The sequence below is a fragment of the Diaphorina citri genome, unplaced genomic scaffold (genome assembly GCF_000475195.1).
Source record: "Diaphorina citri unplaced genomic scaffold, Diaci psyllid genome assembly version 1.1 scaffold206, whole genome shotgun sequence".
In the NCBI taxonomy this organism is placed as follows: domain Eukaryota; kingdom Metazoa; phylum Arthropoda; class Insecta; order Hemiptera; family Psyllidae; genus Diaphorina; species Diaphorina citri.
The window spans coordinates 58,843-74,691 of NW_007377643.1; the positions used below are offsets into that span (position 1 = coordinate 58,843).

The 15,849-nt window shown below is 34.7% G+C and overlaps 2 protein-coding genes across 2 annotated transcripts; one reads left to right on the plus strand and one right to left on the minus strand.

Moving 5' to 3' along the window:
- Positions 1 to 6,149: 6,149 nt before the first annotated feature.
- On the plus strand, positions 6,150 to 8,389 carry LOC103505966 (protein hunchback-like). Its single transcript, XM_026821164.1, has one exon. The coding sequence runs from the start codon at positions 7,203 to 7,205 to the stop codon at positions 7,512 to 7,514; it is 312 nt and encodes a 103-aa protein (XP_026676965.1). The 5' UTR covers positions 6,150 to 7,202; the 3' UTR covers positions 7,515 to 8,389.
- Positions 8,390 to 12,852: 4,463 nt separating this feature from the next.
- LOC103505968 (ribonucleoside-diphosphate reductase subunit M2 B) lies at positions 12,853 to 14,620 on the minus strand. The gene is made up of 2 exons (XM_026821163.1): positions 14,381 to 14,620; positions 12,853 to 14,128 (listed from the first exon to the last, which is right to left on the minus strand). The coding sequence occupies exons 1-2, from the start codon at positions 14,570 to 14,572 to the stop codon at positions 13,976 to 13,978; spliced, it is 345 nt and encodes a 114-aa protein (XP_026676964.1). The 5' UTR covers positions 14,573 to 14,620; the 3' UTR covers positions 12,853 to 13,975.
- Positions 14,621 to 15,849: the final 1,229 nt, after the last annotated feature.

Here is a 15,849-nt window from a genome sequence, read left to right on the forward strand (position 1 = left end):
TGTTCATCCTAATTGGAACTTGTATCCATTTCATTGTTTTTATCTAGTCACTCCCAGTCAAAATATTTTACCTTTGTAATACCATCTACTTATTTTTTCTATCTCGTACTAAATACAAAAATGATCATGTGTCTGATTTCTATACTCAGCTGAAATGGTTGAGTTTGGAGAAAAGACGAAATGTTCATAACCTGACTCTACTCTTCAAAGAAAATAAATCTCAATTTAGGAAACAGACGATTTCTGCTTTGTTAAAAGTAGTTAATGTTGTATGGCGGTGTGTTGACGGACCCATGTGCCATGTGGTTCAAGAAGTTAAGGCCAGCCATTCACGATCAGTTTTAACTGACAGTTTGAACTGTCAGTTAAAACTGATCGTGAATGGCGGTGAACTGACAGTTCGATTGAACTGATGGTCTAAACTGAGGATTATAAAAATTTTATATGTATTTTTAACTGAAGATACTTGAACTGACAGTTAAAACTGATCGTGAATGGCTGGCCTAAGTCTAGTGGTACTTAAAGTATGCCTTCAATTTGTTTGTATATGCAATCCAAACAGCTCAACTCGGAATTTCATGTACTGCGTTTTGCAGGTCTGAAGATGACGGGCGTTGAGATAAGGTAACTATAAAACGGGTATACCTACATTTATGCTACTGTGTATAACGGTAACAGGGTCTATTTTTATCTTCCGATTTTCCACGGACCAAATTTTTTTCTTCTGGTAGAGATTGGTTTACCACCCTACCAGTCCTGGAGGGTATAGAATCCTAGATCGCGGGTTCCATTCCAGCCCGCTATCGATTTGCACTGTTGCCAATATGTACAAAGAGTATACCTGTTCTTTACGATTCATGAGTTCAAGTGCCTTAGAGTTACGTAATCAGTCCCCCAGCTGTTCTTTTGATTTTGAAGAAATGGCGCAAAAATCAAATTCGTTTTGGCGGACACCGAAAGAAATGAATGGGTTTGATTCAAAGTAGTAGCAGTTTTCCTGGAAATATCGGTTGAATTCAATAATCAATATTTCAGTTGGTTATTGTAATATTGTCTATCGTTCAACAGATGAACAGAACCCAAGCCACTTCACAAGGGACATTCAAATTCATTGACAGCTTGTGCAATTTCCATACCAAAGTGTTTTTTCCTATTGACAAAGTGTTTAGTGTTTTTGTACCAAAGTAATTCAAGATAATTTTAAAATGTCCACTCTGATCTCAAAGAATGTTCTTGAGGACAAGGAGAATGTGAACATCTACAAGAAATCCAACAATATGACACCCATCAAGGTACGTAGAATTTTCTTTTATTTGTAAGAAGTTTGATTCTAAACTTGTACATTTCAACGGCTCAGGTCATGACTAAATCAACCTCTGGTACAACTGTCAAATCCAAGGAGTACCTATCCCATGAATGACTTCTGATTCCATTCAGAAAACACCTTGTTTGTCTATTATATCAGTGCCATTGATATAATAGTCATTTATTTTGTTATTTTTAAGTTGTCAGTCCATTTTTGGGTGATTCTCATGCATCTGCATTTCCACTGAAGCTCAAAATGCTTTTCAATATGAGGCCATGTCCATGATGAGAACCACTGACCCTTGCATTAGTGTGTCCATAACAGAGCCTGGAACCTCCTTCTTTTTTAATTATGTACACTTAGAAATTTTAAGGTTAGAATGTTATCAAAAAGGTATACCAAAGCATTGACCCTAAAAAAAAAAAAAAAAAAAAAAAAAAAAACCAGAATGTTATCAAAAAGGTATACCAAAGCATTGACCCTAAAAAAAAAAAAAAAAAAAAAAGCTCAATGAGGTTATGGTCAATGCTCCATCAAGTACCTATTTATTAGCATGATTTGTTCATTTTCTCTTGTCAGGGCTAAGCTTGGGTTGATATTTGGGGCTCCCTTCTGGATGCCTATTGAGATCAAAGACTTGAAGGTGAAAGGACAGTTTGTGTATTATGTAAGTTGTGTGTTTTATAGTGTCAATACAATTGAATTGTATTCTTTCTTATTTCCTAACCATACCCAACTTTACAAAGAAAAGAAGAAAAAGAAGGAAAGACTAATTTTTCAAAAGAGAGAGAGAGAAAACTTTGGTAATTATGCAGAAGTCACGTCTGTGAAAGAGAAAAGCTCCTTTTTGTATTTAACCTAACCCTATAATAACACTAATCACTGCTCTAATTGTGAAAACTCCTTCTTGCGTTTACCTCAACCCTATAATAACACTGGTCACCCCTTGTTTGTGCCAGTTCCTTTGGTAGCAATATTCCACGGACATGACTTCTGCACAAGTACCAAAACTTCTATGGCTAGTGCTAAGATTAGTTTTTGTCCACAAGGAGTTTTTTTTCAACAGCTTTTTTTTAAGTGGCAAGGTTCTCCTAGACTCTAACACCCGTATTTATGAACAAGTTCTTCAGATCGTTCTGAGAATTTACTTGAGAAAAAACGTACTCAGAGGTGATCACGTTCTGAGCCCGTTCAAAATAGAATGGTATTTATAAACAAGTCCGATAAGGGGTAAGACCGGTTTTACCTAAGATGATGCTAAGCGTGTGGTACGCGTTGGCAACACTGTAATTTTACCCGGGATTTGTCAAAACAAGTATTTTCATTTGGAATGATAGCATGTTGCATGCACTAGTTCCCCACGGATCACTGAAGTTAGGTAACGTTGCGCGTGGTTAGTACCTGGATGGTGACCATCTGACCCCTATACCTACCAACCTTGAATTTTTGGTCATTTATCATTTGATTTTGAGTCCTAACTAGGTGCGTTTTTGTTTTATTTCTTTTCATAAAGTTTGTTTTTTCTTTAAATATTATAGATGAATTTAATCAATTTTTGCTTCACTATCGTAAAAATGAGTACCTACAACTTGGCTCGGGCTCCCAAGAGATACTTGCGAGATCCAGGAGAATACATGATTATTTTATTTATATTATTTTCCTTATTTTATCAAAATAAACATTAAAGAAATAATAAATTAAAATTGTTTTTTAATAGGTAATCGTAAATATTTAAAAAATAAATTCAGATAAAAATAATTAAAGAAAACTATGATAGATATCAAAAAAGTGTAAACGAAGACCCCCAGTAAAATTGTCGTATCTACCCAAAAAAAAAATATCAGACCTTTAAAATTCCCAACCGTTCCCGAGATATGGGCCTTTTCTGAAGGCCAAAATGTCCCATAAGAAAGAACACAGGGAGTGGAGACGCGAGGACTCAACACGAGGAGAATCTTTTTCCTTCCGCAGAGTTTTAGCTTCTTTTTTTATGTTTTCAGTTTTCTCCGTTGAACATTCGTATTCGCTTTGATCGAAAGAAAAATATTTCGAGCTTTACAACTTTGTATGAATTTTGTACCTACTCGTTACATACATATCACTGAAGTTAAGCAACGTTGGTAGCTGGATGAGTGACCACCTAGGGAACTTTTTTTTTTTTTTTTTTAATGCGACTTTGAATTATTTGCGGACATATTACTGAAGTTGAGATACGTTGACCATGGTCGGTATTTGGATGGTAGAATATCAGGAAATATTTTTCAAATCCATTCCCCCTTTTTTTTTCTTTATTTAGTCATTAGGGAGCGTGTAGACCTTGTTTAGACTGCGAGAGTCCTATGCTGGTAGTATAAACAAGGTATATTCTATTCTATTTTCTCGAAGTGAAAAGCCAATAGGGAGCGCGGAGCGCGACCTTATTTTCTCGAAGTGCGAAGCCAACAAGGAGCGCCCAGCGCGACCATATTCTATCAAAGTGCGAAGCCAATAGGGAGCGCGTAGCGCGACCGTATTGTTTCAAAGTGTGAAGCTAATGGGGAGCGCATAGCGCGACCGTATTCTCTCAAAGTGAGAAGCCTATAGGGAGCGCGGAGCGCGACCTTATTCTCTCTAAGTGCGAATCCAACAGGGAGCGTGCAGCCGACCATATCCTATCAAAGTGCGAAGCCAATAGGGAGCGCGTAGCGCGACCGTATTTTTTCAAAGTGAGAAGCCAATGGGGAGCGCGCAGCGCGACCATATTCTATAGAAGTGCGAAGTCAAAAGGGAGCGCGTAGCGCGACCTTTTTTTCTAAAAGGCGTAAAGCCAATAGGGAGCGCGTAGTGCAACGGTAGCATTCTTTCTGGTGAGGATTCCTACTGACGGAGATTTTTTTTTTTTTTACTAAAATATTCTAAACCGTGGCGAAGCACGGGTAACCTGCTAGTCAACCTATATTAGTCACTAGGTACAAATTGTAAAATGTACAAGCATAGATATTCTTGAAAATGTGTTGCTCTATTGCAAGATAATCAAGATATTCATAAAGGTAAAGGCATACAGTGAAGTTTTAAATATTGATACCAAAGGTAAAATTAATTCTAAAGCATTGTTAAATTTTATCTTGTAAAATGTAAACTTTGATCTCCATTTTTTTATTGTAATGAAAACCAAAGAAACCCTATACCTATTATTAAGTTTTGTATAGAAATCTGGGTACTTTTTTACCCCACCCACCTTAGTGAAGAAGTTTATTTGAAAATATAAAAATTATATTAGGTAGGTAGGTAACTAATACTTCATTAACGTCCGGGTTTTTAATGTTGACAATTTGGTTGACGTCTAAAATAAGAAACGCTGCCCAAATAGTTTCCTAAGGCCCTAATGGAGTACGTAAATTTTATCTCTTTTTTTTTTTTTTTTTTTTTTTTTTTTTTTTTTTTTTTTTTTTTTTTTTTTTTTTGTGTGTGAGGGCTGTTTTTAAAAATCAACCTTTGCCCATTGTCCCAATACAGGTGTTACAGAAGCGAACATAATTATTCCACTGTCCAGTTTAGTTTAGCTGTCTTTGGAACATTTTGCTGACTACAATTGAGTGGTTATTTCTTTACTGGACTCACCTTTACTGGAGTTTAAATGAGTATTTTCTTATATTGGGGGAGAAATGCAACTGGCATTGTTCTATTTATTGTAGGACAAGGTTGAAGGTTCTCTGTTGATGCTGTGATAGCTGATAATGATATGTTTGGGTCAGGGGGATTAGCTATGATAAGCCATGTGCATCTACTGATTAGTAAATTGCAGTTTATGGATTTCATAGTTTGTATGTGCACACTCACACTCACACTATGTAGGCTGTTTTTAAAAATCAACCTTTGATTGCCCATTGTCCCAGTACAGGTGTTACAGAAGCGAACATAATTATTCCACTGTCCAGTTTAGTTTGGCTGTCTTTGGAACATTTTGCTGACTACAATTGAGTGGTTATTTCTTTACTGGACTCACCTTTACTAGAGTTTAAATGAGTATTTTCTTATATTGGGGGAGAAATGCAACTGGCATTGTTCTATTTACTGTAGGACAAGGTTGAAGAAATTGAAGGTTCTCTGTTGATGCTGTGATAGCTGATAATGATATGTCTGGGTCAGGGGGATTAGCTATGATAAGCCATGTGCATCTACTGATTAGTAAATTGCAGTTTATGGATTTCATAGCTTGTATGTGCACACTCACACTATGTACTCTAGTATATTTTTATTCACTCGGGCACTTCACACTAGGCTTGCACTCCGGAGGTCCCGGGCACACTATGTACTCTAGTATATTTTTATTCACTCGGGCACTTCACACTAGGCTTGCACTCCGGAGGTCCCGGGTTCGATTCCATGTACTCTAGTATATTTTTATTCACTCGGGCACTTCACACTAGGCTTGCACTCCGGAGGTCCCGGGTTCGATTCCCGGCGGAGTCAAAGTTTTTCGGCTCTGTGCTCTTGGATTTGATTTTGATTGAACTTTTTTTTTTCGCTCTCAGTATATAAGATGAGTTCAACCATTACATAATGTGTACGAGTAATTAAATAAGTAATAAATATTCCAATGACTCAATACCTGAATAAGAAGTAGTGTGTCCCTTATCTCCCATCTGATGAGGGACATACTACGGGATGGACATGCACCCAAGTCTTAAGAGAATAAAGACAGGAGAGGAGAAAGCCAGCCATTCCAGGAACGAACCTTATCTGTTTAGGATAAAACTCGCCCCGGGCGGTAATAACACTCGTATTTATGAACAAGAATGATCGTTCTTAGATCAGTCTCAAGTCAAAATTGACCAATCAAATGCCTTGAGACTATAAACAAAAAATCCATTCCAATCAGCCCACAGAAATTTTAATTCTAGTAAAACCATGTTTACAATCGCCTTGTAATTTACCGATTCGTACGTAAAAGTTGTAGTTGGTAAAGCTGTAGAAACCGTTCAATATAATAAAAAAACAACATAAAGGCCTAGATTAGAATTAATTTTTTGTCAAGGTAGTGTTGGAACTAGAAGTAATCGTAAAACTGCACTTGTGTATGATCCAGCAAACTCTAGCAGCTTAGATTGGAAGATTAGATACAATTAGATGCTAATTTCGTTGTTTGATTCGATTAACTTGTCATGAACGTAACAAAAAAAAAAATAGTGAAGACATTAAATACTCAATACTTATCTCTTTGAGTCTTGGAATATACCTACTATAAAATTCTTTTTGAAAAATTAATATTTTTTTTTTTTTTTAATAATAATAATAATAATGAAAAATAGAGGTCTTTAGGAAGAGAGAGAGAGAGCGGGAGGGAGAGTTTACTTGTGTTTGAAAGAGAGTTTATTTTAGATTTAGAGTATTAATGGTACCTAGTGCTCTATTCTAACTTATCAGTTTAGAACCAAAAGTTCCAATGTCAGTTTAATAGAGTACCTCCTAATTTGTTAAACAGGGTAGGTACATTAAAATTGTGGTGAAACTTCTGTTTAGTCACCAGATTTGGTCTTCCCTAGATCTTTTGGATAAAGCAATATTGGCTAGGGCAGACTATTGTTCTAAAATTATTTAGTACAGTTTAGCCTGAAGCCTTGTTTTATATGCATATAAAAAAAAAAAATATCAGACGAACTGGTATCTACCATATCATACCCAAATATTTAGAACAATACCCTGTCTTCAACCATCCTGCTTTAGCCAAGAGATGTGCTGAATACCAAAGCTGGTTATAACCAGCAGGTCAACCACATAATGAAATGAGCATTGTTCCTCTAACTAATACACTTGACGTGTCTGCTCTCCTCCTGCAGCCCTGTTACTGCAACACTTCCTAGCATCTCAACCTCGCCGCAAGTGTGTCCATTGCTCGGAACCCATCTCCTCCGATATGTCCGAGATTATTGAACATTGTCTGGTCTGCCCTAACGCCACCCGGACCGACAAGAAGAAGTTCGTCTGCTTTGCGTGTCCGTACGCGACACAGTACGCTTGCTATATCAAGACACATGTCATGACTCATACAGGCGACAAACCCTTCGCATGCAGCTACTGCGACTATACGTGTAACCAGAGCTCTAACCTACAGACCCATCTGCGCATACACAAGACGGAGCGGGAGTATGCTTGCGGCAAATGTGCGTACCGGACCGCAGCCCTGCCCGACCTCAAGCTACATTTGAAGAATATGCATTTGTATTGATAGTACACAGTGGAAGAATATGCATTTGTATTTAGAATACAATCGGAGAATATGTATTTGTATTGATAGTACACACAGTGGAAGAATATGCATTTGTATTTAGAAAACAATCGGAGAATATGTATTTGTTTTAGTAGTACAATCAAAGAAGATGTATTTGTATTCATAATACAATTGAAGAATACTATTGGTATTACACTTGAAGAAGTAGAAAAATGGTGGTTACCTTATGTACGAGACTTGAATTTTCAATTTTATTCATGGTACAGTTTGAAGAATATTACCTTTACTTTTATATTGATTGTACTATTCAATAAATATGCATTTCAAGAAGTTGAAATTCAGTCAGTTCTGTAAAAGGAAGCCTTTGTTTCTAGCACTACAACCAAATATTTATCAGCTGAGTCAAGCCATTGAACAAGTATTTTTATGTTTAAATCCTTCTTAGTCATAGTGAATCTAATTCAATGTAATGAAATGTTTAAAACTTGTACTTAATTTAGTGATAAGTATTATATGAATGTTACTTAATTTCCTTCTAAAATGAGAAATATATACTTAATAGTATTTAGTATTTATTTACCTATCTATTAGGTTAATCTAAAAGACTTTCAATGTAGGTGACACAAGTATTATTGTGTCGCAGTATTTTGTTTGTTTATTTTTATAATTAAAAATAAAAGATTATTCATGTAATTTTTCAAGTTGGCCATTGCAAGATACCAAAGAACAAATCAAATGACATAATAATGTATAGTATAGATCTAGAAATTCTTACTTTACTGAAGAAAACTTTTGTATTTGACAGCTCAGAGACTACTCTCTGAAATGGCTATATATTGTAACCTTACATGAAAAATTTGATAACAACATCAATGTAGGTATATTGAACATTGTTTTTTTTTTTTTTTTTTTTTTTTTTTTTTTTTTTTTTTTTTTTTTTTTTTTTTTTTTTTTTTTTTTTGTGATCTGTGCCATTTTTAGTAACAAAGATTTCAACTGAATTGTTACATTTGGTGTCCATTTATTTTCAGCATAGATACATTTTTCTCTCTCAAAGCATTCCTTATTTTTTATTTTATGTGGGTACACCTGTACACTGACACTAGCAATAAAACCTTTGAAAAAATGTTTTTAAAAGTTGTAAGTAGAGCCAGTAATTTTAAATTTTAAATGATATCCTTCCTACAGGGGTATCTAAAGTGATTGATTCCTCATTGTCTGGAAGATCATTTTCTATGACGGTTTCTCAAATCAATTTTTGTATATTACTCGTAATGTAATAAGGGAAATTTAATACAAGAGTATGCGCTTCTGAAAAGTAATAAAAACAGAGAAAGGTGTGTTAGAATATTTTCAAAAAGGGGGAAAAAAACTACTTTTTTACAAAAAATTAGTTAGGTAGGTACCACCTCTGTCCCTGTATGTTAGAAATGTGCCTTACTTAAAAACAAGAATCAATTTCCAGAGAGTATGTAGAAACTGAGTGTGTAAAAGGTACAAAGAATGTACTTTTCCAAGTCAAGAGTTTGGACTTTTTATCATTGTAGACTGATTGAGAATTCCTGATTTCTATTTAATTATTTTATCATAGTTTAATTCTGATAATAATCGCAATCGCTTATTGCTTACTAATACTGAAAATATAACACTTCAAGAGATTGGGAAAATTTGGAAATTGATTCTCTGTTTCGAAAATCTCACTGAATTTGAGTTTAATATATTTGTATAGTGTCATATTTTAAATTTAAGCCTAGATATAACTGTATTTAATTTCTAAAATTAATACAAAATGCATTGTCCTCGAATTCCTAGTATTTAGTTCCTATTTTAACCATTTTGATCACTCAAAATCTCCTGCAGTCGGTTACTGTACTCCTATTGTCACATGTTTTCATTTTATCTCCATTTTAAGACTTTAAGTTAAAGAAATATTAGTTAAAACTTGGAAAATGTTTCAATCAAAGCAAGCCTTTTTTTAATGATTTTCTTTAAAAATAAATCGTAAGGTTGGGTAATGATGCTCAGGCGTGTCAATTTTTTCTCGGTGCGTTTTAAGAAAGAAAAATTCCTCATGGTGTTTCCTTAGAAATAACACATACCTCGCTAATTTCATATTTAGTCCTCTGTTTACTTAGGATAATCATTTTGTAGATTTGTATACCTACTTCTCTCATGTTCCTGGAGCCTATTCTTGAAAATTTCTGCCAAATATTGCATTTCGCATTTTTGCAAATACAGTGGAACCCTCGATAAGAATAATTCAAGGGAAAAAGACCAAAGTTATTTCTTATCGAGTTTATTTACTATCGAGTTTTATTATGTCTTATCGAGGGGTTGCCCTAAAAAATTATTTGCTACTATCGAGGTTTTCTACTAGAACACAAATTAAGATCAGAACACTTCTAAAGAGATACATTACTAAATTAAAATGGAGATCATTTTCGTTTTTTATTAAAAAAAAAAAAAGTATGCATATGTAATAAAACCAGCGAGATACATACATAGGTACTCGTATGGATTGTAATGTGGTTAGATTTCGCGCATACACACCTACTCCCATCATAGCAAAATAATCGTTTATTTTTGTTTGTTTCATAGAGTTCTGTTTAACAAATTCAACAAATGCACGAATGGTATCAATGGAAGATCTAAGTTGCACGATTAGAACAAAATCATTTTCTTTTTTCAAAAAGTTATTTCTTACAGAGGGCGAGGCGACAAAACTTATTTCTTATAGAGGTGAAATTCCTGAGCCCCGAGAAAAAAAGTTATTTCTTATCTATAGTTTTTTTTTTATTTACTATTAAGGTTTCCTATTCTCATCGGAAGGGAACACGCAATTTCTATTTACTATCGAGTTTTATTTCTTATCGAGTTATCTCTTATCGAGGTTCCACTGTATTTTGATTTCTAAATGATATCTACATTTCTCATGTTTTTCCAATATTGAATGATGTCACATGCCTTTCCGACATGTGAAATGCCGAAATGCGAAATTGTTTATTTAATAGCCCCTTGATCTCAAGTAGTGATGTCAATTTTCCTCTTTCAATAATAATAATAATGGTGAAAAAAAAAACAGTAAGTACTTTTACATTAGGCTTAGATCCCTGTGTTTTAGCATGTCCCGTAGTATGCCCTTATTAGATGACGAGATGAAACTTTGGGTATCCAGAACATGACTGCACCACTTAGTGTTCCTATATTCATTCAATATCCCAAAAATTATTATCAACACGATGTATACTATTTTTTATAATTGTAAAAGTGTTTCAATAAATTAGATATAGCTCTAGATAAGTTTTTTTTTTTTTTTTGTGGAGAGGGTAAAATCTACAAAAAGACACCCATTGCAAAAACCTTTGCAATTGGGAGTGTGGGATTGATGTCCGGATACCAGGACATCCAGACCCACTAAAACCCAACCTCTCCCTCTTCCCATTAGGGCCCTGGAACTTCAAGTTATCTACATACTTTCATTTGTAGGTAGGAAGTGGACATTTTGAACGAATGTATACGAATAATGAAAAATATTGATCAAAAACATGTATCCTCCTTGTGCCATTTTTTTAATGGTTAAAAATCGTTTTTTCTTTAATTCAAAGTGTCAAATTTGAACTAGCAAAACCGTCTCTACGGTTCCCGGGTCTAAATAATCTTATTCAAATTCAAAAGGAATGTGTCATATATGTAAGTTAGTAAATAATATTGTAGAAAATATTATTTTTTGTTGTATATTTTATAAAATAATGAAAATCCTGTAGAATTTTAGACCGTGTTCCCTCGCATTTAATAATTATGTTTTTTTAAAAAAAAGAAGAAGAAGAAGAAGAAGAAGAAAAAACATGTTTATTTCTTTAATATTGTGTTTAAAAAGATGTAAAATAGGATTTAAGAAAATTGTTCATAAAATCAAGGTAATTTGAGAAAATACATTTGAAATAAATATTTCAGCAGAGAAAAGTTGTTCTGTAATAAGTTTATTTGATTTGTTCGTCCCGCGACCTAGGATTCTATACCCTCCAGGACTAGTAGGGTGGTAATAAACCAATCTCTACCAGAAGAAAAAAATTTGGTCCGTGGAAAATCGGAAGATAAAAACAGACCCTGTTACCGTTTATACACAATAGCATAAATATAGGTATACCCGTTTTATAGTTACCTTATCTCAACGCCCGTCCGTCATCTTCAGACTTGCAAAACGCAGTACATAAAATTCCGAGTTGAGCTGTTTGGATTGCATATACATACAAATTGAAGGCATACTTTAAGTACCACTAAACTTAGACTTCTTGAACCACAATACCACATGGCACATGGGTCCGTCAACACACCGCCATACAACATTACCTACTTTTAACAAAGCAGAAATCGTCTGTTTCCTAAATTGAGATTTATTTTCCTCCAAAAATCAGCCAAAGGTAGCGCGGAGGACTGCTAGTTTGTAAGCGCTAGGTCGCAGGTTCGATTTCCGCCCAGAGCGAGATTTATGCCATCTGGGCAATCGTGTGTTGCTGGCTTTTCCCGGCCCAACTTAGGCTGGGTAAGGGAAATTTGAGGATGGGTAGAACATAAAAACCATTGCTACATCGTAAATCGATGGCTGTGGAGGAAGGTCTGGAAGGTAGAGATAATGAATGGCAATTACAATAATAGAAGATTTTAATACGGTGGTTTATTAGACAGAATTTTGTAGGACAAAACTTACAATTTTCATGCGTAACTTATCTAATACTGTATACTGTTGTTATTGAAGTTGTTGGATTTTTGAACCAATTTTTTTTTTTGCTTGATCTACAACAAATCTACATTTTTATTTCTTTCATAATTTTATTAATATTCTTATATGGACTTCTCTACATTCATTATTTTTGTTAGTAAATGCTATATTTTACTGTTTATCTTTACATCACAAATCTTGCTTTTTCATTGCTTTTATGAAAATCATTTCAGAAGGCGATTATTTTCTTTTCTTTTGAGTCCAAAACAGTAAGATGATTCCTGTCATAGAAAACCAACATATGCTTTCGAAAATAATACATAGTCTGCCAACGACTTCAGAAAAAAAAAGAAAGAAAAGACTTGGTTATTTTTCACACAGTATCATCTTTAATGTTTAGCCAAAGTCCAGTTTGTCAATAATAAACCTACCAGTTAGAAGGTACAATAAAAATGATCTTATATAAAAATAAATCTAAAATAAAATTAGGATTCAGGAAAAGTGCTCTTGATTAAATTAAAAATATAAAATTGGTGATGATCTTATATAAAAATAAATCTAAAATAAAATTAGGATTCAGGAAAAGTGCTCTTGATTAAATTAAAAATATAAAATTGGTGTTATAAAAATAAATCTAAAAAAATCAAAGATAAAACTTGTTGACAGAAAAAAACTTGATAGAAGGAAAATGGAATTAGCATTGAAAAATTAACCCATGGATCTGGTCTACAATTTTATGTTAAGATGTTTGTTTCTCTGAGCATGCTTCAAGACCATTGGAGCATGGTCTCCGAGAATGTTCAGTTTTTGATAAACACTTTAGCATGAGATTGTAGACCACACCTTTAGAGATCAAGATTTGGACCAAAAGTTGGCCTTATGTCAGATATACAGTTATTAATTTTTTCTCTCATGGTGGTCGTAAGGGACCCAGGAGAGAAAAAAAGATAGATAATGTCTTAATGTTAACATCGTAACGAAGTTACATCAAACTAAAATTCATTTTACAAACAGAAAAATCGTCACAAACAAAAATCATTACGAGAATAAAACGCATAAAAAAATACACGAGAAAATTTCCATTTCTTAAAAGAAAATTAAAATTCATCGCTTACGAGGACAAATCATTTATCTAAAACAATAAATTAAAATGCGTTTTGAAGCAATTATTAATAGGATAAGATAAGTAGTACATTAAAATCACACACGAAAAAATAAAATTCAATCGTCCTTCTATCTTGAATGAACAGACTTTAGGTGTCAATGAATAAAATGTCAAATATACAAAGAACTTAAACCTAAGGGAGCGCATAATCTGTGAAAATCTTTGTCAGGGTTAAAAATAATACTATACACTGGGCCCGGGGATACTATAGAAACAGTATACAAAGATTCCTCAAATAACCCTTGGTGTCAAAACTACGAAATTATTGTCTATTGAAAGTCTATTCTAGCTCTAGCCATGTGATTGATCCAAGATGTAGGGCTGGGTCTACAAACAAAGTATTTGTTAACCTCTGAGAACTGAGAACGCTTGGAGACTGTTAGGATATAGAGTCTCCTAGTATACTCAGAGGTTGATAAACATTAACTGATTGTAAACCCGGAGGTTAGTCCATCACACGATAGAATCGACTTTACTCATCGTAAAACAAGAAAATCCATTCTATCATTTGATAGAATCTCGTAGTTTGGACACACAAGGGCTATGTATACACAGAGGGGGAGCGTGGCATATCTAGAACTGTTCGTCCAATCGGAATACTTGATTGTCCTGATCCGCCATCACTGAAGACTTCTGGTATTCACCCACCTTACGTTCGAAGAAGTTGGTCTTGCCCTCGAGTGAAATGTTCTCCATGAAATCAAATGGGTTCTCGGCGAAATAGTGCTGCAACATAAAACAATACCTTGTAAGCGCTAGGTCGTGGATTCGACTCTTGCCGGCGTGGATTTTATCCTGAACGGATGAGATTTGAGATTCGTTCTTGGACCAGCTGGTTTTCTTTTATCTTGTCTTACTTAAATCTTCGATTTCGAAACAATAAGACTTTAGCAGCTACAGTTTGCTCTATTAAACAATCTGTTAACATCTTAAAAAGGATGAAAAAATAAATTAATAAAATTAAAAATGAAAGTTTACCTTGGAGCAGCCCAGGTCCACCAGTAATCTATCAGCCACATACTCGATGTATTGTTTCATAAGATCACAGTTCATGCCAATCAGTTTGACGGGTAAAGCTTCAGTTAGGAACTCCTGTTCTACCAGTACAGCATCCAATACAATACTCTTGATACGTTCCTCTGATGGTTTGTTCACCAGGTGTTTGAACATGAGACACGCAAACTCGCAGTGGAGACCCTGCCGACACACAATGGGTTAATTATTATACACACATTATCAAGCCAAAGCCAGGCTTGTAATTTGTTAATGGGGCTGAATGGGTTAATATTAATACATTTCACACTATTATACCAGGGTTAGAATTTGTTAATGGGGCTGAACGGGTTAATATTAATACATTTCACACTATTAGGCCAGGGTTAGAATTTGTTAATGGGGCTGAACGGGTTAATATTAATACATTTCACACTATTAGGCCAGGGTTAGAATTTGTTGATAGAGTACTATGCATATGAATTTTAGGAAAGCACTTACTTAAAGGAATCCCTCATCATTAAGGTACGACTGTGCATTGGGTCCTATATCCTATATGTACTTACAAATGGCAATGAGGCCCTCCTTGATATCTCCGCTGAACTCGCGTCCTATAGCCTCATCCAGCTCATGTCCAGTCAGTGTATAATATTGAGAGAACACCTCTGCTAGTTGAGGATAGGATCTGGTACACAGGATAGCATTGAATGTGGACTCATCCGTGCCCAACATTAGCTCACCTGAGGATAAAATTTAACGAATTAAGTGATGCAATATTGAACTGTGGAGATAAACGGACTACATGTCCTAATTCGACAGTCTAAATAAAGCACTAATATCTATGAGATAGGTTTGATAGAGGGAACTGTAACTGAGAAGGTTTTATTGTTCCGAAATCAAAGAGGAGGACAGGATAGGAGAAAGCCAGCCGTTCCTAGAGCGAACCTTCCTTGTTTAGAACCCACAACCTACTCTACCTAGCAGACTTACTATCTTACAATTTAACTAGACTGGCCGTTCCTACTTTATCCCCCTCCCACATACAATATGAAATCAAGCTGACAGGTTACCTGCTTGAAGGAGCTTCTGTGCATCTCGGAATGCAGCTTGTTCATCCACATTATAATTCTCATCGCGTCTACCCTGTAACAATGAAACACACAACAAGTTAGAAACTAATAGTAATCCGCCAGTTGGAAAATTAATACTATGTCCTGAATGCAGAAGGCAGGAGTTCAGTTCACAACATGCGACAACTCTTCAACTATCCTGTTGTATTCTATCAAACTATGAACAAAACAAACACTGACTTTCCTGAACCTAGAATATGAGTGAACAACGTTGATGTGTATCTTAACAGATGATTTTATACTGATGGCTATTCCAAAGTGTACTCAGGAATAGTGAACTCAACAAGAGCTCATGTATAATTTTAAAATATGATCAATCTGAAT

Excerpts from the sequence above, each read along its gene's own strand:
- LOC103505966 (XM_026821164.1), top strand. The coding sequence starts at position 7,203 with ATGTCCGAGATTATTGAACATTGTCTGGTCTGCCCTAACGCCACCCGG.
- LOC103505968 (XM_026821163.1), bottom strand. The coding sequence starts at position 14,572 with ATGTTCAAACACCTGGTGAACAAACCATCAGAGGAACGTATCAAGAGT. Across the intron at positions 14,129-14,380 it reads TGGACCTGGGCTGCTCCAAG|CACTATTTCGCCGAGAACCC; the intron begins GTAAACTTTCAT and ends TTTATGTTGCAG.